At 36.7% G+C, this 25,118-nt stretch overlaps 1 protein-coding gene across 3 annotated transcripts in view; it reads right to left on the minus strand.

Annotated features, from left to right (window-relative positions):
• LOC150110672 (glucose transporter type 1-like) overlaps positions 1–25,118 on the minus strand; it is a 1,175,276-nt gene that overhangs the window by 380,477 nt on the left and 769,681 nt on the right. For all 3 annotated transcript variants that reach the window (XM_090395569.1, XM_090395562.1, XM_090395554.1), the window contains exon 10: positions 13,447–13,554. In XM_090395569.1, coding sequence (XP_090251695.1) covers positions 13,447–13,554 — 108 coding nt within the window. The remainder of the gene's footprint in view (positions 1–13,446; positions 13,555–25,118) is intronic.

Genomic DNA, 25,118 nt, shown 5'->3' on the forward strand with positions numbered 1-25,118 from the left:
TAAATTAAAGATACCAAGAAATTATTATAGAAACGCTTGGTTTAATCTTTTATCCACGTGTAAGCAAACAAAGTTTGCACCTTTAGTATTTTCAGGACTGGGTCTGGCTCCCACTGATGAGACCTCAATAAAGGTCGAAACCAGTCTGTAGTGACCCTTCCCATAATGTATAGCATTAGACATGTCCGCAAGGAGATGTGCTTTGCATTTTGGGATACTAAGGCAAGTGATATGAAGTCATATCAGCTTTACCGTGAGTTGCCCCAGTCCTGAAATTACTTCAGGCACAAACTTTGTTTGCTTACACTTGGATAAAGGATTGAACCAAGTATATAATTTCTTGGTGTTTTTAATTTATAGTATAACCAAGTGGAAAAACTTTCAACAACTGACAATTTCTCTCTTATGCAAACTTTGTTAATATAGTCTTGTCAGCTCTATCGTGATATGCAATAACTCATTAACATACTCTGTATGTGTCCTTATGTGCAGTTACAGTGACGTTCGGTATTATCATCATCTTCAGACTTCTCAAAATAAGGCACCCTAACTTTCATATTCTTGTCTGCCATTATCTACAAGTGATCAATGATTTGAGAGCACAAAGGAAATGAGGCCAGTACTAGTAGAACTCAGCAAATTCATTCTACATACAGGCATTATGTGATTTAAAAAAAAAAATAAAACTACATTATCAAATTACTGATATTTATTCCCCTTGAGGTTACATATCAGGGATTTGATACAAAGATAGTTCTACATGAAAGAGTACATCATTACTAACTTCTTATTGATAATTTTGCTCCTAAATAGTCTGTTATCTGTCAGAACACCAGCATTTTTAAGATCACATATTTTGTTCTTAGATTTATAACTGCATCAGTCTATCTAGATCTTGGTCTTATCCTACCATCCTGACATCAAATACCTGTTTTGCTAATGTTTCATTTCCATTCTGTTTAAGTGACCATACCACCTGAGATTTGCTCTCTTCATACATTATTGAACTCTCATATCTGTCATTAAATCTGTGGTCTCCAGATTTAATGAATTGTTGTATTTCTAACTCAGCTCTCAGATACACAAGTTAAAATTGGTTTGAATACTGTCTTATATACAGCTAATTTAGTGTTTTGATTAATTTCTCTCTTATCCCATAAATATTTATTCATTTGACTCCCTATTATAATCCCTATTATATTTTGAAATATAAATTGCCATCTTTACTAAAAATTGTGCCTGAATGGCTGAAATGTTTTACTTGCTCTAAAGGTTTCCCATTCAGAAGCAGCAGCAGATGTTTTTAATGTTGCTACCTAGTTTCACAGTTTTTGTCTTTTTATTGATGATCTTCATGCTGAATTTGTTGACAGCAGTTCTTCAATTAAGGGATCCTGCATGATGGTAGTGAATTTATTTTAGAGTATAACAAAATCTGCATAAACTCAACAAGTGAGATTAACATTTATAATTTTGATACCAGGAAATTACAGAAATTCTTCTGTAATTCTCACATTCAGTTTTATTTCCATTGTTATAAGTGTTTCCCCTGCAATTATCTGGAATTCAACTCTGTGACCAGACAATCTGAATTATGTATGTAAAACTTTTATAACTCCATATTTAGCAATCTGATTGAATATCATTCTACTCCAGCTGCCTTTCCATATTTCAGGTTTTGGGTTTTTTTTTTTTTTTTTTTAATCTCAAGTAGTGGTATGTATTCCTGACTGCATTTCTCTTAATTATTTTCTACCATCAGACATCAGGAATATCTTTATCTTCTGTTTTCATGCCACTTTAATCTCTGATTTCCTTTACAGCACTCTTTCCTCCATTTCCAATTTTTTTTTTTTTTTTATAGACAACATTTTGTCACCTTCCTGATATCACTGATATCATCTGTATTGTTACTGAAGTCTTCCTATGACTTTTCATTTAGCTACTTTTTTTTTTTTTACACACCATTTTGTATTCTTAATTTTTCTCTGTATATTTACAGAACACATGATGACTTACTACAGGGATTTTATTTTAATCTCAAGATCTTAAGCCTCTACACAAGAATACAGGGACTTTAGTTAAGCTTTTCTAGGTCCATTATTGAATTTTGATTTTCCTATCATTGCAGATAACCTGACAGAATCAATCAATGTCTGCTTCTTATGTGAATGAGTCTCCAAAATTTGGTTATTCTTTTCAAACTCTTTTTGTTCTTTTCATAAAAGAATATTTGTATATTTAAGTCTACAGTTCTCCTCTGAAAGCTAGCTGCTTGACATTGATTCTTTTTAAAACTTTCTTACATGCTTTTCTTTTGAATATGATATTCCATTTAATCCTGCTCAAAACTATGTGGTAATCACTTTCTATTTCAAATTCCTTGTATTTTCTTATATGCTGAGTCAGCATGAAGGTATCACTATTAAATAAGCCAATCAATGAGACATTCTTATTTCTTGCATCTTCTCTCCCTGTGAATTTGTGCACATCTTTATGAAAGAACATGGAATTAGTAATTAGAATCTCCATAGAGCACTACTCTTGAATCATTTGCCCCCCCCCCCTTCATTTTTCCTCTACTATCTTTCATTTTATTCTTTTGCACTCTTCCATTCGTATCCACCAAACAACTAATCTCATTCAATTTCTTTCAAAGGCACACACAATCATTTGGCATGTGCCTTTGAAAGTGGCAATGTATGGAGATTTGATGATAAGAGGTGTGGTGAGTGAAAAGGTGCATAATGTCTGTTTTCCACGAGGGAGAATGAGAAGAGTGGTTGAAGCATTGGATAAGAAGAGTATGCAAGCAAAAGAGTTGGTAGTGGTGTGTTGAGGCTTAAGTGCTGTGATGAATTCATGTTGGAGGTTTAATGGAATATTATCAGCACTGAGAAAGGATTAAAACTAATTTTAATGCTTCCAATATTTTGTCTTGGTCACAGAGACACACACCTTCAGGGATTACAAAAATCGTTTTGTAAAAACACACAAAAATAGGATGCAATACAATGCAACCGTATTTTATGCAATCCTCTAGGTTGCATAAAATACGGTTGCATAAAACTTCCCAAAATTTGGGAAACATTAATTATCAGAGATCCCTCTTTACATCCTAGTCCCCCCCCCTACAAATGCCCATAGAGGGCGCACCACCTAGATAGGACATTAGTTTCACTCACTATTGTATTGTATTTGTGTGTGTTGTTACAAAAGTTTTTTGTAATCCCTGATGATGTCTCTGTGACTGAGACGAAATATTGGAAGCATTAAAATTAGTTTTAATTCTTTCTCAGTGCTGATAATATTCCATTAAACCTCCTACATGAGTTGGTAGTGGTAGTTGGCACAAATGATCTGACTGGTAACAAGAAGAATGTGAGGAGGGATGTCACGAGGCAATTAAGGAAAGCGAAAGATAACAGTGTGGCAGGTAAGGTAGTCAGGTAGTCAGTGTGTTGCCCCAGTATGATAATGATGAGTTAAGAAGGCAGGCAAAGGTTATGAACAGTATGCTACCAGAGTTGTGTGAGGAGAAATGAGTTCATTTTATGAATGTGTGACATGAGTTTGAGGGGCAGAATAGAGCTGTATGGATTTGGTGTGAGTCAGTTGGAGAAACTGTTGCTGCAAGAGAGACTGACTCAAGTGAATGTAAGAGGTGTTGTGGAAGAGGAGAGTAAGGTTGGTAAGTTTGTGAATGCAGAGGTGAGTGGCACAAGTGAAGAGAATGATAGAGAAAAGGAACACAAAGTGGAGAGGAGAACAAAGGAAGTCAGGATGGACAGGGAAATACCAGGTGAAATGTGTAGATGATGGTTTCAGGAATAGATGTGTGAATGTGCAAGAAAGGATTAAGATAGTCAAAGATGTGTGGGTGACATTTAGATCTGGAGAGGGGTGTAATATCAGTACTGGACAGGGGAGAGTGTACAGGTGTCATATCCGAGAAGTGAGGTCCATCAGACTTGTTACAGAAACAGAAATCAATCAGTTGTATATTTACAAATGCCAGAAATATTCGAAATAAAGGGAATGGAACTGTAGCAGTGATAGAGTCCACTCACCCAAAAACTGTTGGTAGAAGAGAGACAGTTCAACAAGGATGACATTCTGACAGGAATAGAGATGGAGGGATATATATAGCCATTTGTGAAGACAGACAAGGTAAAAAGGGAGGAGGAGTGTTATTGATACTGGCAGAGGAGTTGTGCTCATCTAGAGTGAAAGTGTAAGGAGCAAATACTGATAGTGATTTTGAGGCAGTATTGTGTGCAGTGGATGTGGACAGGATGGAATGTTTAGTAGGTTGCTGCTATAGATCTGGTAATGTGGAAGGGAGTGAGAAGGAAATGTTTAGACAATTGGTCTGTTTAATAAGAAAAGGGTGATCATTATGGGTGATTTCAATTATGATAATATACAGTAGACTGGAATGAAGAGACAGCATCAGGAACCAAAGAAAATCAATTTCTTGAAGTTTTAGGGATAAATATCTTTAGCAGTAAATAACAGAAGCCCCCTGGATTGAGGGTCTTGGATTTGATTATCTAATCAGAAGATACTGTCACATCTTCCACCAGTCGGGGAAAGTGACTATGAAGTTATCATTGGGTGGTGGCCAGCCATATCTAGACTTTTGTGAGAAAGGGTTATATGTGAAACTATAAGGTAGGTTATTTATGACAAATTCAGGAGACGGCTTACAATGATATCATGGAATGAGAAACTGCATGGAAATCAATGCTGTTTGGTCTCTACTCAAGAGGTATCTGGCAATGAATGAGTGTATTCTAAAAGTCAGAAGATGAATAAGATAGATGTAAAATGGATGACTGAAGAAGTGAAACATGAAATCTGGAAGTAAAAGGACATTATGGAGGTGGCATAAGATGAGTGTAGATAATCAGTTACATGTAGAGTACTAAGAGCAAGCAAGGTTTTAAAATTTGGAAAGCAATGATGGGATGCAGAGTATAGGATTGGTAGGGATATTTTAGAGGAGATAGAGAAGATGGAAGATTTGGAGGTGATGGTGGATAGGGACTTGAAATTTTGTCAACATTTTGCTAAATTTGTGAGGACAACATAGAGGATTATGGGAATGATGCAGAGAACACTGACATATAGAAGTAAGCATGATTTGATTCCATTGTACAAGTGTTAATCAGGCTGCATATGGATCACTGTGCACAGATTTGGTTGCTTAGTTTTCAAAATGATGATCAAATGCTAAATAGGGTATGACTTAGTTGGTTTCTGGTCTCTGGAATGTGAGGACAACACAGAGGATTATGGGAATGTGGAATATCAGGACAGATTAAGAGAATGCAAATTACTGAACCTAGTTAATAGAAGGAAGAGGAGAGACATGATCAAGACATATAAGTTGGTAAGGGGGCAGGGCCGGCTATCTCGGGGGTGCAATGGGTACAATGCACCCGGGCCTCATGATTGAGTGGGCACAGTCGGTATACATTTGCAGAAACGTATTTTTTACTTTATTTTATTTTTTTCTTCTAATTTTGCTTATAACTAATGGGATTTCATCAACGGGATTTTGGGGCCTCCGGGCCCCAAAATAATATCTCTGTGTTTCTCTATTATATTAGGGTTTTTGCTTAACCCTTTTGAGGCGTTTATGCAGTATATAAAAATTAACAAACATGATTTTCGTTTTTACCCTAAAATGCCCAATTCATCATTAGTTTTTTTTTTATTCTGTTACACATTTATATCATTTGGCTCATTATCGAAACCGTTGAAAAAATATTTATTCTATTCTTTATATATGGTTAGTCTAGAGCAGGGGTGGACAACCCTTAACATGCCTGCCAAACGTGGCACGCCAATGACTTTTTTCCAGCACGCAACCCAGGGCGCATCTTAAAAAAATAATTAAATAAAAAAATACATTTCAAACATCTTTGCTTACACATATTTTAACTTAATATAATACAATTTTATTAAATAAGCTATACCAAATAAAAATGCAATAATTAATTAAACTCTACCAACTGTTTCAAAATCATAAGTAATAAGAAAATTAGAAACAAACATCCTATTTCCAAGCCATCGATATATCTCTGCTATATACTGATGTACAAGTTTTGTCCAGTTCAGTTGTTACATTATTCGTCAGGCATCCAGACGTGACGTGACTCCTTTACCATCATTTGATATATCTTTCCATGTTTCGTAAAGAACGTATCCATTTTCTAAAGTGGATTTGGATTTTATTAAATCGTAAGTCATTAAAATATGGACTGGAAGTATTTATTGCCAATTAATATGTTTAACTTATTAGATATAAAAGCAAACTCCCTTTACATTGATTTTCGGAAACTAAAGTTTTCAGTTTTTTTTCGTAAAATCCCCGCATATATTGCAATTGCTATTTCCTGTCTAGAGAGCAGTTTCCTTGTGTGCATCCTGCCCAAATAGCACCATCTGCTTTCCCATTATTTCAAGCAAAAATTAGCAGTAATTTACAAGACTTGAGATACTTAATGAACAATCCTTCACGAATGACTAATGAACAGACAGCTATGGTACTAGGCCAGTAAAGATATGTGCATATATGATTGGTGCGGTATTAACAAAAGATCACGCGAGTCAAAGATAAAAGTCAGCAGACAATTTTTGCATTGAAATGCTAATTCTCTTCAACCAAATTCAATATCCGAAAGTGCCATAACAATATTCACTATATATTTCTAGCTTTAACACGTTTACAAATTTTAACACTTTATGTTAATTTTTATTTTTGCTCTGCATTTGAGCTGGGCAGACAGACTCCCACACATCTAGTTTTTAGTGTTTGCGAGTGCAGCATATGGTTTTGCTTGCAGCTAAATAGCATAATTTTTGGGGGAAGGGACATGCGATTCATTAGTTAGTCCCATTTTTATCCCAGCTGTCTCTAATTGCACTATTTGTTGAGAAATATATTACACAGGCTGCAAATGTTTTATACCTTATTCAGTGATACAACAAAACGACCTGCTTTTACTTGTGCCTGCAGACATATTGGCTAGTACGGAGGGCACATGGTTTGCCACAGGAAGTGAGTCACTATTGCCATGAGGTGAACGTGATTAAACTTTTTTTTTCTGTGCGAGGTTACGCGAAACTTTTCAATTTCTTTTTTTCGCACAGTAAAATCAGGGGTGCAAGTTATACGCGAGGACCAGTTATATTCCAGTAAATACGGTAAGTTATTTTTAAAGCTATGTGAAATGTATTATCAATATTCAGGATTATGAAGTGTTGTCTGCACGTGATTATATCTCAAGTACGTTAATTTCAACTCAGTTAATAGTGATAAATAAGGGTGAAACTGATGTACTGAAGTAAACAAACAAAAAAAATAAACACATTCCTTGAGTGTTTCTAAAATTTTGTACTATTGTAAAAAGTATGTACATATTTAACTTTTTGTTAATTCATGGGATAAAAATATTTAATATTTACTTATTCGACAGGCAAAGCCTAACCCATAATGTCCATGCCAAGAAAGTATCCCTCTGGGTGTCAAAAAAGGAAATCAGCAGAAAAGAAAAAAGAAGAAAAGCAAAATCTCAAAAAGTCACAAGTAGATTTGTTTTCATGGCTACAAAATAAATCTGACAACGAAATTGCTACGCCTTCAGCAGTTTCGATTCAAACTTCAACTGAAGAAGAAAACTCCAAACAAGCTACACAAGATTTCAACGAAAATATAGAAACTGTGGGATTCGTCAAAAAAGATGCTACTGATTATACATACGTTTTGGATACAGCAAATAATGATGAAAACAATAATAATGATGGTGATCAAGTGAATATAAATGATCCAGGTTTGTGGCCAAATATTATAACTAATAAATTTAGATTATTTTGTGTTAAAACCGGACCTAAACATCATCATCAAGACGAATTCGTTAAGAATGTTGAAGGTAGATCATTTTCTACATTGTACTATTTAAAAAAAATGCCAAATGGTGAAGCTCAGCTTCGCAGTTGGTTAGTTTACTCAAAAGCTCAAGACTCGGTATTTTGCTTTTGTTGTGTATTATTTTCCAAAAGAAGAGGAAAAGATCAATCAACACGATTTATACAGGGTGATTCAGAACTCTTGGGCCAAACTTTAAGGGGTGATAGAACACACCTAAACAAACACTTTTCATCCTACAATGCATGGGTCCGAACTCAAGCGGTGAAGCGCTAAGGGTTAGGAACTAATGTGTCAGGAAATGAAGAAACACAAGAATGACAGAGGAGATTTGAAACAAATGCAGAAATTACAGAACATAAATTAAAGAATTTTATTGAACAAATTACAGAAACTGCTCAAAAGAGCGACTGCAAACATTAATGCAGGCTTCACACCTTCGACACAGTGATTGGGGTACATTGGCGAAAACACCATGCGTTTCTTGTACAGCGGCACTGGCAATAGAAATCCGCAATAAGGTCCTCATTTGAATCGATGAGGCTATCGTAGATCAGGCTTTTCATATCGCCCATAGGAAAAAGTCCAGACATGAAAGATCAGGCGATCATGGCAGCCAAGTGATGGGACCACCCCGACCAATCCATCGTCCTGGAAATGTTGCATACAAGGCGTTTTGCACATCCACGCTCAAATGGGGTGGCGCTCTGTTGTGATGTAACCACATACGTGTTTGAATGTTTGCAGGAACAGAGTTTAGTAATCCAGGTTTCTGTTAGGTTTTAATTTGATAATTTGTGATGCTGCTTCCAGTAGTATATATTGTAAAAAATTTTTCGGAATATTGCAACTTTTATAGTGCGTATTTTCTGCATCTACAAAAAAGTGGGAAATTATATATTTAAATACAATAGTATTTAAATATTACGCTTAAACCATTATGTGATACTCGATGGGAAGCCAAAATAGACACGGTCAAAGCAGTGTATGTACAGTTTGAACAAACTTATAATGCCTTAGAATTTATTGGTGCAATTAACGATAACACAGCAGTATCCAAAGCTAAAAGTGTACTAGATTCATTACAAGAAATGCTATTTATTTTAAGCTTATCGGTGTGGTTTACAATATTGTCAAAAAGTAATAGTATCAACAAACTATTCCAAGCAAAAACAATTGTTCTTGACTCTGCTTTTAATTTAGTGAATAAAATTAAAAACGAAATCCAAAATTTAAGATCAAAATTTAAAACATTTTTAGACAACGCAAAAATGATAGCATGAAACTTGAATATTTCCGAAGACTTCCCTGAAAAAAGAATTCGAAAAAGAAAAAGATTATTTTTCCAAACTAGCAGAAGATGAAGTTTTACTAAACCTAGAGGAATTTAGATGTCACTTTTTCAATGTTGTGATTGATACTGTTATTGTACAAATAGATGAGAGATTTAAAAATATACCCAATGTTATTTCTTATTTTAAATTAATCAGTGATATACAAACATGAGGAAAAAATGAACTAGAAAACCGCTCAAGGGATTTTGTAAAATATTATAGTAAAGATGTAAATGAAGACTTAATCCAGGAAATTGATTTGTTATGAGAATTGATCTTGGACCAAAAAAATTAAATAATGCGCAAGACATATTGCAATACATATTAAATAACAGTTATAATGAACTATTTCCAAATGTGCAAACTGTATTGAAAATTTTCTTTATGTTACCAGTTACTATTGCAAGTGCAAAGCGTTCTTATAGCAAATTAAAATTCATAAAGAATTATCTTCGGTCAAGTATGTGCGAACTTAAATACACTTGCTATATTAAGCATCGAAAAGTAAATTGCCAAAAATTGTAGTAATTTTTTGGAAATGATTAATGACATATCAAAAAAAAATTCGCATATTTAAATAAATTAATAAATTTATTAATTTATAAATAAATTTATAAATAAATTAATTAAATAAATAAATAGCATCATCCTGGCCAAAAGTTACTGGGGTCGCTGAGATGTGGTTGACAGAAGGGGATATAATAACAGGAATAGAAGTCGCTGGGTACAGCATTTTTCGTCAGGATAGGAGGGGAAAGCGTGGTGATGGGGTACTGCTTATGATAAGTGATGACCTATGTCTTCTAAGAGTGCAGACTTTGGAAGGAAGTGAGACAAATGATTTTGAGAGCATATGGTGTGAGGTAGAGGTAGGTAAGACAGGATATTTAGTTGGGTGTTGCTACAGACCCAGGAACACAGAGGATGGGGACCAAGAAATGTTTAGACAGTTAAGTTTGGCAAGTGCAAGAAGAATGATTGTTATTGGAGATTTTAACTACAGTAGTATAAATTGGAGAGAGGAAGATGCATGTAGCAATAGGGGAATGGAATTTCTAGAATTCTTGAGGGACAAATGCCTTAGGCAAGATGTAACAGAGGGAACAAGAGGTTCAAGATAGCATCAGAAGAGTTGATAATAACTGAGATGACATCTCTTCCACCAGTTGGAGAGAGTGACCATATGGTTTTGACTTGGAAAATGAATAGAAATGCAGGAGTATCAAAGAGACGGGAACTTATGTGGAATCATAAAGCAGGTGATTATAATAGACTTAGACATCAACTTCGGGAAGTTTCATGGAAGGAGGAATTGAAAGGCCGGGATAACATTAGTGCATGGGAAATTGTGAAAGAATATTTGTTAGCAGCAATGGTAAGTTGTATACCACGAGTGAAGAAGAGGACACAATTTAGAGTAAAGTGGATGACAAACAATATTAAACAGGAATTGCATGCGAAAAATAGGCTATGGAAGAGATATAAGGAGACAGGTGAAGAGAAGATGCATGAAGAATATAAGACACGGGCCAGAAGAGCGACTAGTGTGGTAAGGAAAGTGAAAGTGGAATATGAGAGGAGATTGGCCCTAAGATTCAAAGAAAATCTTAGGGAATTTTTTAGCTATGTGGCCAGTAGGAGGAGAAATGACTATAGGTCATCACAATATCATCTGAAAGAATGATATTGCGGGATAAAAATGGGAATAGAGTGACTGATGCAGAGGACATAGTGGAATTGTTCAATGAACATTTTATAGGAGTATTTCATCCTAGAGGAGTCAGTTTTAATGCTAGAGGGATAGGGCTGGTTTGAGGTTTAGAGGTGCAGGAGGAGAGTGTGTTTCAGATACTGAGTACTCTGGATGTCAGTAAAGCTTTGGAAGAACTGGATGGTATTTCTCCTCGAGTTTTGAGAGAATGTGCTAGGGAACTGAAAGTGCCTTTAACCTGGCTTTTCAATGAAAGTCTGGCTGCGGGAAGATAGAAGAGTTTGGTAGATAGAAGAAGAAGATGAGGTGATATGATTGAGAGTTTTAAACTGTTGAGAGGTGGTTACAGGGTTGACACTGGGGGAGTTCTTTTGCTTGGTTGCAGATTATAAAGGAGTGATGATAAGGGGCCATCCCTGGAAGTTACGAAAGGAAACTGTGAGAAAGAGGGTGAGGAGTGGTTTCTTTGCATGGAGGGTGGCTGAACCATGGAATGCACTGCCTGATAGAGTGATAAGAGTGAGAATGGGCAATGCGTTTAAGGAATGGTATGATAGACTTTGTGTTTCCTAGGGGGGGGGGGACCTTCCTCGATGAGTCTTGATAGACTTGTGTTTCTTAGAAAGGACCTCCCACGATGAGTCTTTTGACTCCGTGGGAGGCCTGAATAATAATAATAATAATAATAATAGTAAATGCACAGGGAAGACTTTTTTATTTCATGGGTGGTGGGGACAGAACAAAGAGTCATGATGAGTAAGTGCAATAAGGTACCAGTAGAAATGATTGGTCTCTTGACTCCATGGAGGACTATTGACAATAATAATGTGCCTTATCTCATTTCTCATTGGGGAAAGCAACGGAGAACTACCTGTAAAAATGTCACCAGGAACACTTTGTGGGCAATGCCTGCAAAGTCATGTAGGGTCGGAAACAACTTAAAAGGGAAACACCACCACCATCTCATTTGTCATCTTAACAATCTCATTATTTTACTCTTGCATTTGGACAATCAAGTTCACTCTTTTGAATCACAATTGCTACCACTTTTGCTCTGTCAGTCAGTCAGGCTCTCTCTCTCTTCCATTCACACAATCATTCCTACTTTCAGCTTGTTAGTAATACTTTGTTCTGTTATTGCAATTGCATCTTCTTTTGTTATTTCAGTCTTTTTTGTATTCATAATTATATATGCTTGCTCACTCCTCTGGCTAATACCATTCTCATTTATCTCTCTGCATTCCATTAAAATATCACATTTTCTGCAGACTTACAGTCTATTACTTCTTTTGATCAATCTCTCAGCAAACATATCTTCAACATTCCCCTACATATACTACACTCCTGATAACGAACCATTTGAAAAATGCACACTGCTCATATTTTAGTTTCACATCACACATTTTGTTGTTCTTATTCTCACCACCATATGTTTTTTGTTAACTGTAAGCTGCATTACACATAATTGTAGAAATCCTATTACCAACTCCAATAATTACCGTGCATTCAATCTTAATTAGTGGTCACACATTTTTACCAAAATCTAAACAGTTTTTCATCACTATTACATAAAAGTAGTTCTGGAAGAGATCTTCTGATGACATGAAGTGTGACCTTCCAGATATCAACAAGTTGTGTATAGAGGTGCAGTGTCCCAAAAGACAAAAGTTACCAGTGATGTGCCACAGGATCTGTTTTGGGACAATGTTATTTAACCTGTATATTAATGATACTGAGTCAGGTTTAACTGGAGATATTCATATGGAGATGTTTGTATTAGACAGAACAACAGAGTCAAGTTGCTATGGTAGCAGTCTCTCAAAAACTTCAGAAATTCATTCTCTCTATCCCGATAATATCTCTTCATCATAGTCTATATTACTATAATTGAAATAACCCAGAATGATTTCCCTTTTCTCATTTACTTGGCTTCTTTGCTTATACATTATTACTGTTCACCACATTACCAGATCTATAGCAACAGCCAACTAAATATTTCATTTGATCAACCTCACTCCAGTGCCACTATTTCCTGCCTTGTATCTCTATCTCTCATGGGCACAATTACTTTCTATCATCAACAGAACTCCACCCCCTTTTTGCATTTTCTATCTTCATAAAAAACAACATACCTTCCATCTCTGTTCCTGACATGATGTCATCATCATCCAACCATGCCTCACTTATTCCAAAACTTTTTGGACAACAAACTCGATCAATGCAACAGTTTTCTCCCCCTTATTTTTGATACTTCTGGCATTCGTACAGTTTACATAACATTAATGTTACGTCACGATTTGCAGAACAAAACTTTTACATAAGTTGTGGTCTGTCTGTATGAGTAGCTGTCGAGTAAGACCTCCTACAATAACTATAATGACTCACATGACAATTCACATGGATATTCATAATCATAATAATTATTATTACTATGAATATTTTGTTTACTACATTATAATATTTACCCTCTCTGGCTAATGACTCTTCCTGCTTTGAAATGAGCAAGTAACGAGGACTCTCTGGACACAGAGGTAATACCAACAGCTGCAGTACTGAAGGAATCACTGCTATACCTATAACAACAACAAATAAACAGAAAATATATTGACCATAGTTCAACAATAACAATAATTAAACATTGTGTGTTATAATTCAAAATCCACTACAGTATATTGTTTATTATATTATTATCACCAAAAGTCTGAATCCATGAGATTTATTAAAACAACAAATCCCCATGGATTCAACATATTCACTGGGGAAGGTCACACATATTAAAAAAACTTATATATCATATATCACAGTGAACTTTACACTCATTCACACTCTTAGCAGTCATAATGTATTCTGGCAAGGCATTCCAATCACCCACCTGTTTCCAGAAAAATCTACTCCTCTCTCCCTCTCTCCTATTTGCCACATGTACTTTGCACAACTTCCAGGGAGACTTCTCGTTCTCCCTCTCTTTTCATTGCATTAATCCTGTAAAATATCCCCACTAACTTAAACATTCTTGTCATAATACCTCCTTTCTGTCTATCTGCAAACCTGCACATTTTTACATTCCTTCAGCTGCTCCTCATAATGAACATTATAGAGACCTGTTGCTTTACTTATTCATTTCTGGATACCATGCAGAGTTTTCACATAATACACTAGCCTCATAGCCTTAGTTATTACTTCAGCCATAAATCCCAAACATCAACAGCTGCTATGATAAAGAACACACTGACATGCAAGGATAAGGAGGTGGTTATGCCATTGTATAAAATAGTGGTAAGACCACACATGGACTATTGTGCTCAGATTTGTTCATCTTGTTTCCATTGTGATGTGAAAACTCTGCATGGTATCCAGAAATGAATAACTAAAGCAATACAGTTCTTATGGCTGGTCTGCCTGTTTTTCCAGATTAATATTCCCAAAACCCTGCCATCTCCACATGACACTGGCTAACTCACCTTCAGTTGAAAAGCTCTGATCAAGGTTTTCTTTATATCACAGATGGGATTTGAATCTGAGTCTTTCCAATCAAAGGGCATTGTTGACACTAACTGAGCTATGGAAGCTCTTATCATGGCAGCAATGCACACTATGATGAGGGGCACACTGACAAGTAGGGATAAGCAAGGTAGAGATATGCAATGTGCTGCTATCTTGCACCAATGCATCATCTGAACCTCAGGCTGCTGTTGGCCATCATCTCCTGATCTCAAATTTCATCCACTATATTCAGCATAGTTCCACTAATAAAGCACACAAACTTATACCTCTGTATGCCAAAGTACAACACCATTAACTTATGAACATTAAAACATTAACCATAGTCATTTGATCAAGCTATACATCTACTACTGACCTACACCTCTGATTTTTCCTGGCACAATCATATTCAACTATAGCTTCTGCAGCCGTCAAAAAACTTGGTGTACTTTTTCGCACAAGACACTACTTCACACCCTCACAGCTGCTAACTTTATCGTCGTCATCATCATCATCATCAAATTCCTGCCGTGTACCCTCAAGGGGTGTACAGGATATGATAGTTCTACATGAAAAATTTACATCATTACTAACTTCCTATCTACAATTTTCCTTCAAATCAGTCTGTTATTTGTCATTATCAGATCTCATATTTCTATTGTCTAAGGCACTTTGTACCATATCAATTCACCTATATCTTGGTCTTCCTCTGGGTCGTTTTCCTGCCAACCTGGCAGAGAACATTTGTTTTGCTAATCTTTCCTCGCCCATTCTGTTTAAGTGATCATACCACCTGAGATTAGCTCTGCTAACACATTCCCGGATGCTGACAATGTCAAGTTCTTTCCTAATACGATATTGCCATTGATGCAATCAGTTCACGCCTCCAATCTTTCTCAGGACTCTCATATCTGCGGTCCCTAGTCTTTGGCCATGTTTTACTCCTGACTCAGCTCTCAGATCCATAATTTAAAACTGGTTTGAACACTGTCTTGTATACAGCTAATTTAGTGTTCCGATTAATTTCTTTCTCATTCCATATGAATTTCTTCAATTGACTTCCTACCATACCAGCTTTGTTGATTCTGTTGTCTATTTCCATATTTAATTTACCATCTTCACTAAAAATCATGCCTAAGTAGCTGAAATGTTTTACAACAGGTTCTACGTCCACAATGCAGTTGACATTTTCAATGCTTCTGCCTGTTTTCATTGTCTTTGTCTTGTTATTGCTGACCTTCATACCATATCTACTACAACAGTAATTCAATTTAGTCAGGGAATCTTGCAGACTTGTAGCAGATTTATTTAGAAGTATAACATCGTCGCATAAAGCAAAGACCATACATTAACATCTCCAATTTTGATATCATGTTTAATACCACTTTCCTTCATAATGTGATTCATATAGATAATGTACATCCTCGTCTCACACCAGATTTAACAGTAAACCATCTTCCTTTACTTCCTTCAATTCTAACTACTGACTTGCAACTCAAATAAAGGCTAAGTATTGATTGATATAATGCCCCATTAATACCATATAACTGTAGCGTATTGAATAGTTTCTCTCTTGGCACCTCGTCATATACCTTTTCCAGAATGACAAAACTTAAATACAGATCTTTGTTATATTCCCATGATTTCTCAGCTATTTGTCGTAAAGTGAAGATCTGATCCTGACAGCCTCTATTTCGCCTGAATCTAGCTTGTTCTTCACCTGGCCTGAATCCAGCTTGTTCTTCACCAATCTTTTCTTCCACAATTCTTCTGAACTGTTTCTCAATACTTGTATAAATCTTACCAGCAACACACAGTAGGGAAATACCTCTATAATTCTCACATTCAGTTTTATTTCTCTTTTTATATATGGGTACTATGAGAGCTCTACTCCAATCATCGGGAATTCGTTCCTCTGTCCAGGCCTTCTGAACTATGCAGTGGAGCAAATGTAAGACTTTTATACCACCTTACTGTTTTAGGTCTATTACTGTTTAACTTGTATATTAATGATATAGGTGAAGATTTGGATGGAGATATTCAGTTGTTTGCAGATGATACAAAGTTGGGAAGAACCATGAAGTGTAGTGAAGATGTTGTGGCCTTACAGGAAGACTTGAATAGATTGAGTGATTGGGCACGGAAATGGGGATGTGAGTTCAATGTTGCAAAATGTAAGGTTTTAAAATTTGGAAAACAAAGATGGGATGCAGAATTTATGCTTGGTGAGGATATATTGTTGGAGTTCAAAGAAATAAGAGATCTTGGGGTGACAGTGGATAAGGACCTGAAATTTAGGGAATGCATAGCCAAAATTGTGAAGACAACACAAAGGCTTCTGGGAATGATGCAGAGGACACTGACATGTAGAAGTAGGGAGATTCTTATTCCATTGTATAAGGCTTTGATTAGGGCCATACATGACTAATGTGCCCAGATTTGGTCACCTGGTTTTCAGAAGGATGAAGAGATGTTGGAAAGGGTCCAAAGGCGACTGACTAAGGTAGTTTCTGACCTCTGGTATATCGAGCATGAGGAAAGATTGAGAAGATGTAATTTGCAGAGTCTGTGGATAGAGACCTACAAGTTGGTAAGGGGTTGTTATAGGAGTGGGAGATGAGGGGAGAACCAGAGGTCATCCCTGGAAACTGTATAAAGAGGGTGTGAGTAGGGGAGTGAGAGGCAGGTTTTTTTTCGTGCAGAGTTGTGAATGATTGGAATGACTTGCCTGAGAATGTGGTGTCTGCAAAGAGTTTGAATGTGTTTAAAACATGGTATGATGAGCTGTGTGTGTGTGAAAAAGGACCTCCCAGATGAGTCTTTGACTCCACGAGGTCTTGGGGTGGTAATAATAATAATGTACTTCAGAATTCCTGGTCGAATATCATCTACTCCTGCTGCCTTTCCACATTTCAAGCCTTTGATGGCTTTTTCTACTTTAAGTATGGATATGTATTCCTGACTGTATGCCTGTTGAGTGTTTATTACCACTGTGCTATCACTGCTTGTTTCATTCAGCAATTTTTTGAAGTAATTGCTAACTTTATACAAAGCACAAATCCACCCAGTCAATAAATATTTCTCCCATATTTAGGGATGGTGCACCAAAATCTTCTCTAAGATTGCTTGATTCTATCCAGAAGAGGGCAATCTGACTAATTAACGATCCCTCTTTCACAGATGTTCAGTTTCAGCATTGTGCCATTTCTACAGATACTTTCATGGATAGTGCACTGCTGAATTGGGCACTATTATTTCTCCACTCTCCTCAAAAATCATTAAAACAAGAGCCACTGCTAACCAACACCCTTTTATAGTCCATCTTGAAACTCACCAGACCAACTTCACTGCCTCCTCCATTCCATTCACTTCTGTCCTTTGGAACAATCTCCCCCAACTCCCTTCCCCAAGGATTACAACTCCCAGCTGTTCAAGCTAAATGTGAACAGACTCCTCCTCTCTTTCATTCTTCTTGCCCACACATGGTATTAATGTGCTATAGGTCTTGTGGCCTTTTGTGTGAGGATCAGATATATATATATATATATATATAAAATAAAAAAAAAACAACCTTAAATCACACTTAATTTAATTTTAACATTAGAATGTTAACATGTTAGAATGTTCTAATCTTAACATTAGAATCATTTCTTATACCCTCCCCCTCAGCTTTTCATTGACAACAAACAATTGAGAATCCTCTTTCATGAAAGAGACCCAAAAATAGAACACTGCAGCAGACCACTAGTTATTCTTCTTTTCCAAGATATATCTCTTATAAATGTTTCTAAATGGACCAAATGGTCCAATGTTGACTGATATCTATGAAAGTGTGTTGGAAAATGTTCCCCCCCTCCCCACAACTTACTATACAGCATTTAGAGAAACAATTTCTATTCCATTCACAACTTCCATAGCTTGTATATCAACATGTCATGCAGCAAGTGGTTAAATGCCTTTGCAAAGTTCAAGAATATCAATTTACATAAGTCTCCATTATCCAACACATTTGTCACCTTATCATAAAATGCAAGTGTATTACAAAAGCAATCTACTTTGCATTTTATGATGATCAGCAAAACAGTAGACCATCATGGAGAATTCTGTGCCATCAATTCAATTCTATATGCTATAACTAACCAGCCTCTTCACTACTTAATTGCGACTGCATCTATACAAAATGCCCTAACCAGAAACTTGTGCCCTACTATCATTCTTTTATATGATACTATTTTGGAATTTTTTCTATACCCTCACCACCTGTCCTATTGCAAGATTCTCATTAAACAGTCAGGCCAAAGGCACATCCAACTCCTCTGTGCATTTTCTAAAAATATACAGTCATGTGCCAGCCATTCCATGAAAACAGAGTGATGTATGGCTCATAACCCTAGAGGTCTGTGGATTGAGACTATTCTATTTCCAGGTAGTAACAGAAAGAAGATAATGGTTTAAAAAGCTGCAGAAAGGTAAGTTACATTTTTATATATATTATGTGGTGATAATAGTTTATAAATAAATTTTATTGTGTGACAGCTAAGATTGGTACACAGTGTTTAGTTTTAGATCGTGAAGTAATTCATTTTTGTGGGTTTCTTTGTGTATGTCTATTGATACAGTGAGAAAGAGGTCTGTACTTGGATCAGTAAAAGATGAATAACATAAGCAGTGCGAATTTTTCAAGAATGGAATGATGCCATGAATGTTCCATGTTCACACGGAGAGATGTTAAGGATGTAGAAAGAGTGAATAAGAAAAGTAATCAAGTATGGGCCTGCAGGAAGTGTAAAATGGTCATGGACTATGAGGCTTCTTTGAATGTGTGGCAGCGAGCAAAAAGGAGAACAGTAGACCATGGGTATAGGTACAGAAGCAAGAGAGAGAGAGGAACTGATGGTAAGACAATGTGTGAGAGTGAAGGCAAGAAAAAGAATATGACTGATGGCAAGGTAGTAAATATGAATGGCAGTGAGAAAGTGATTCAAGACATGAAAGTGGAGTTGGCAAAAATGAGGCAAAAGAAATATATCCATAGTAGTGAAATGAGAAGAACTGCATACCCCTAATAACTATGAAGATTCAGTTATTAGGGGTATGGTAAATGAGAAAGTGCACAAGATTTGTTTTCCTGGGAGTAGAATGAGAAGAGTGATTGAGTATATGATATAAGAAAAAAGAGATGGCAATATAGTAGGAATGAATGATTTGGCATGGACCAAGGAGAATGAAAGAAATAGGAGGTTGCTGAGGAGTGTAAAAGATAGCAGTGCAGTAAGGAATCGTAGTAGTCAATGTGTGCCAAGGTATAACAATGATGAGTCGAGACAGTGAGAAAAAATTATGAATAGTATGCTAGTAGAACTATGTGTGAAAAGAAAGGAGTGGAGTTTGCCAACATATGGTGATTCTAAGGGACAAATGTGACTATATAAAGAGAGATAGACTGCATTTAAATGAGTTGTTGAAGAAGAGAGAGAGAGTAATGACTGTAGTGAATAGAAGATATCCAAGGAGTGCTTGTGAATAGAGAGATGAGTAGTGTGAGAATAGAGAATGAGAGAGAGAGAGAGACAGAGAGAGAAGGAATGCAAGACAGACAGGAAAATGGGAGGGGGAGAATCAAGGGGAGTCAGAGTGGAGAGGGAGGCACTATGTGAGTGGATGCTGGATGCATAATTGAATGTGTGAGCAGAAAAGAAAGGACTGGAATGGCAGAATGCAGGGAGCATATGAGTCTGTGGAGGATTGTGGGATCAAAGGAGATACAGAAGAATGGCCAGAGAGAGAGAGAGAGCAGTGTGCAGGGGTCACATATGAGAAATAGATGACAGAACTTGATATAGAACCATAAATGAGCGTTTGTGAATGGCAAAGGTATCGAAAACAATGGAATGAACTTGTTCATTCTACCAAAAATTGGATGAGGTTGGATGTGGATCCAACTTTATTCCATCAAACTCTCTCTATCCCTGACAGGAATAAAGATGGAGCAAGTTTGACATTTTTCATGAAGACAGACAAAAAGGAAAGAAAGGAGGAGTGCTGTTAATGATAGCAGCGTAGTTATGACCATCCAAGGTGGAGACAGAAAGGATAAACAGTGTAAGCTGTTTGAATATGTTATCAAATCCTATTGCCTTATTGATCAAGTTTAATTAACTCCTTACATACTTCTTGCTCATTCACCGATAAACTATCCTTTCTCACTCCCTCTACACACTCGGGCTTCTCATAATTACACATTGATGAGGATAAACAACTGACAAATTTCTCTTTGAATACTTCAATTATATCCTCTGCAGCAGCTATCAATCTGCCATCTTTATGCATTAACATTATCTTACCATAATATTTCTTCTCTCTACTTACCACATATATATAAAAAAAAAATAAATAAAAATAAACTCTCTAATTTTTCTTGACCTGATTTGCTAATTTCTGCTCATATTGTGTTTTTGGCGTCCTTACTAACTAAGTCACCTTCCCGGCTTGTTCTTTATACTCTTCATGCAACTGATTATTACCATTATTCATCTTGTGCTGCTTCCACAGTACTTTCTTTTTCTTTTAGATTAAATCCGTTCATTCATCCATTTGACACCTACCTTATTCAGCTCATTTGGACCTTTACAATACATCCATATACTCATGCTGTTAAACATTCCTTGGTTAGCATCCAAGAGTATTTATCTTCTTACCACTTACCTCCTCTGCTATTGTTCTCAACTGTCTCCTATGCTTTTAGTCATCACTGGCATTGTAGTTCTTCCATACATATATCCTTTTCTCACAGAAGTTTTCATATGGCTGCCACTATGCAGATGATCACATCATAATCACTCTCACCAAATGGAGGGAAATGCTACATCCTGCTGATAATTACATCTTCTGATGAAATGATCAGTGTATATGATTTGATCCTCATGTGCCTGCCTTTACATACATACTACTTAAGATGGCTGTCTCTCAAGAAATGAATTTTCCTTATTCCCAAATGTTGTCTCTTCATTCCAAACTATATTACCGTAATTCAAATCACTAATAATAATATAACATCTTCCCTTGCTCACTAATGAAGTTATGTATGCATTTCTTCATCACTACTCTCTACATCTCCTGGTCTATAGCAACATTCAACTAAATATCTCTTCCTGTCAACCTCTGTCTTGCACCATATTGCTTCAAAACTACTGCCATTATTTCTTTCCTGCATTTTTACCTTACATGGACATAATTCCTCTGCTATATTCAGCAGCACCTCCCTTCTCTTCATGTCGTTTTTATCCTTGCAAAAAAAAAAACACTGTACCCTTCCATTTCTATTCCTGTCATGATATCATATATATCATTCTCATTCAATCATGTTTCGCTTATTCCAATAATTTTTGGGTGCATAAACTCAATCAGTGAAACAATTTCATCTCCCTTATTTCCCTGATGCTCCTGGTATTCATAAATAAACACAGCAGTCCTATTTGTAATTTGTATTGCCCTGTTGGTCGTAATTTCCCCACACCTGCCCATATCCAATTCCTTTGTCTCCAATTAGCCCATACTCAACTCACCCTCCCCCCCCCCCACCAAGTATACCCCAGATTATTCCATACCCACATTCACTACTGCTTCCACCATCCACTCTTCTTATGCCATGTTTTCCTGACTATCCCAACTCCATCCATTTCCCTGTATATCTTGGTTTCCTGTTCTTTCATCATCTCTCACTCTATTAATATTTCCATTAAATAACACTTCAGTCTCACCCATTCCACTCTTCTGATCTTTCACTTCACCTCTTCCCCTGCTCTCTTGCTTACAACAATCATTTCTTTCTAGCAGCAGTCTTTCCAGTTGACTTATGCCAAATCGATTTAAATGCAATCTGTCACTTTTGTACAAGTTCATGCATTCCTCAAATGCATCCCAAATATCTACAAACTGCATTCTCTTTTCCTCACACCTCTGCTAAAATACCATTCATGATTCTTGCTCTCTATCTCAACTCATCATTATCATAATTTGGCAACACACTGACAAACTTTCCGACCAGACTGCTACCTTTCACACTCCTCAAAAAGCTCCTGATATCCATACACACATTCTCTTTAAGTCCAACCAAATCATTTGTTTCCACAACCACCCCTAGTTCTCTTTCTTGTTTATTTCTCATACCTAAAGCATCAATTAGCTTGCTCATCATCCTCCCTCCTCAAAAACAGACCTCATGGTCTCTCTCTCTCTCTCTTTCTCGTATATCACACCTTCAATAATGGAATCTCCATCTACTGCTACTTTCAAGAAATTTGTTCCTCTTTTTTTCTCTACTTGTGTTCGTTCTATCCTTTTGCACCCTTACATTCCTATCCACCAAGTCTAATCTCGCTGCATGTATTCTTCATCTCATTTCTCATGCTGATCAACTTTCTCTTTAGATCTTGCATTCAGACAACTGTACTCTGTCACTCCTGTAGTCTCACTCCCTGTTGTTCTTCCATTCCATTCTTTCAATTCCACCTCATCACTTGCTTTGGCTTTCTCATTCTTACTTTCTTTCATTTCCACAGTCTCACTTGCTTTTGTCTCTTCTACTTGCTTTCAGTTCCACAGTTTCACTGTTTTTTTCCCACGATTCATATAGTCTTTTGCTCCCACAATGATGCTAATTTTCATTCTGGCAGTCTGTTTCATATTTGCAATAACTTGTAATCCAACAAAACATCACACTTTCTACAGGTCAACATGTCTCATCTGTTTATTCTCTCTACAAACACATCCTTCACATTTCACCAGACATGCACATGCTGCACTCATGGCAAAAATCATTCTTGAAAAATCTATACCATCAATTACATTTAATCTGCATACTGCTTTGTTACTGATCTCATTTGTAATGCAATTTTGTTTCAATGCAAGCTACAAAAATTTAGTAAAGAGTGTCAAGAACAAAGCTCCATAATCATGTAATTATGTGAAGCTATCAAAAATAATCAGAATTTTATTGAAATGCAGTTAACATCACCAATTTCTGAGAGAACAGAAAAAATCTGCTATCTTTGTAGGAGATTGGCTGCTTCATAAGTATCGATTTTTCCCCCTGGGGGGGGGGTGTATTCCAGTAGCAGAAAGTCACAAATGGTGTGCTGCTGAATGAGGGGAGTTTCCCTTCATGTGATCGAGCTTACTGTGGACATCTGCCTCAGTGAACATAAAAAATGTGGACATAAAAAGTGGATATCAGAAGGATGTGAGGACGAATATCAGGAGACTATTGAGAAGAGTCAAAGATAACAGTGTAGTAGGAAAGGTTGTAAGTGTGGTGTGTTGCCCAGGTATGACGATGATGAGTTGTGACAGAGAGCCAAAATCATGAATGGTATGCTAGCAGAGCTCCGTGAGGAGAATAGAGTGGAGTTTGTATGGCATGTATTTGAGGGAAGAATGAAATTATACAGGTGTGATGGGTTGCATTTAAATGACTTTGGAGTGAGTGTACTGGAAAAAGTGTTGCTGGATGAAAGTATAGTGTGTGGAAGTACATGTGTGTAATGCATGCCAGAGATCAGAATAAAGAGATGAAGGGAAAAATCAGGAGAGTGGTACTGAAGAGACAGAAGTGCTTGGCAGTAGTAGTGTGAGAGAAGAAGAGATAGTGGGAATACAAGAGAAACAGGGAAATGGGTGGGGGGAGCTCAAGTGGACAGGGAGACATGGCATAGGGGTGGAACTTGAAAGTGACAGTGAATGTGCGTATGAAAATGGGGTATATTGCGATGTGGGTGGAGAAGTTGAGACTGAGCAGATATATGTGGTAAGCGGTGATAAAAGTGATTGGACAGGTGTAGTAGGGAAATCACAACCAACACATCTTGGATAGGACTGGCTACAGACCTAAAACCGAACTGCTGTGTTTGTTTACAAATGCCAGAAGTATCAGGAATAAAGGGGATGAAATGGTTTCAGTGATTGAGTTTATTTGCCCCAAAATCACTGGAATAAGTGAAACATGGTTGAATGAAGATGATATCATAATGGGAATAGAAATGGAAGGGTACAGTATTTTTCATGAGGATAGAAAGGGCAAGAATGGAGGGGAAGTGCTGCTGATGATAGCAGGGGAAATTAAGTCCACATAAGGTAGACATGAAAGGGGGAAATAGTAGTAATGGTTATGAGGCAGAGTGGTGTAACATGTTGGTTGAGAGGAAGACATATTTAGTTGGATGTTGCTATAGGCCTGGGAATGTGGAAGGTGGTGATGAAGAAATGTATAAACAACTTGGATTAGTGAACAAAGGAAGGGTAATTATTATGGTGATTTTAATTATGGTGGTATAGATTGGATGAAGAGATAGTATTTAGAAATAAGGAAAACGAATTTCTCAAGTTCCTGAGAGATAACTATCTCAGTCAGGAGGGCATGCGTGGATCGAGAGTTCTAGATCTGATCATTTCATCAGAGGATGTAATTGTAAGAGGGGGGTTTCGCACTTTCCTCTAGTTGGTGAAGGTGATCATGAAGTAATCACCTGGATTATGACAAGCCACCCCTAAGCTTGTCATAATCACTTGGTGATTATGACAAGCTTAGGGGTGGCTTAGAGATATAAAATGGAATGAGGAGTTGAGCAGCGAGGAAATAAATGCTTTATGGGAACTG

Source organism: Typopeltis vanoorti, chromosome 1 (assembly GCF_054136105.1).
Source record: "Typopeltis vanoorti isolate ZY-2024b chromosome 1, IOZ_Tvanoo_1.0, whole genome shotgun sequence".
NCBI lineage: Eukaryota > Metazoa > Arthropoda > Arachnida > Uropygi > Thelyphonidae > Typopeltis > Typopeltis vanoorti.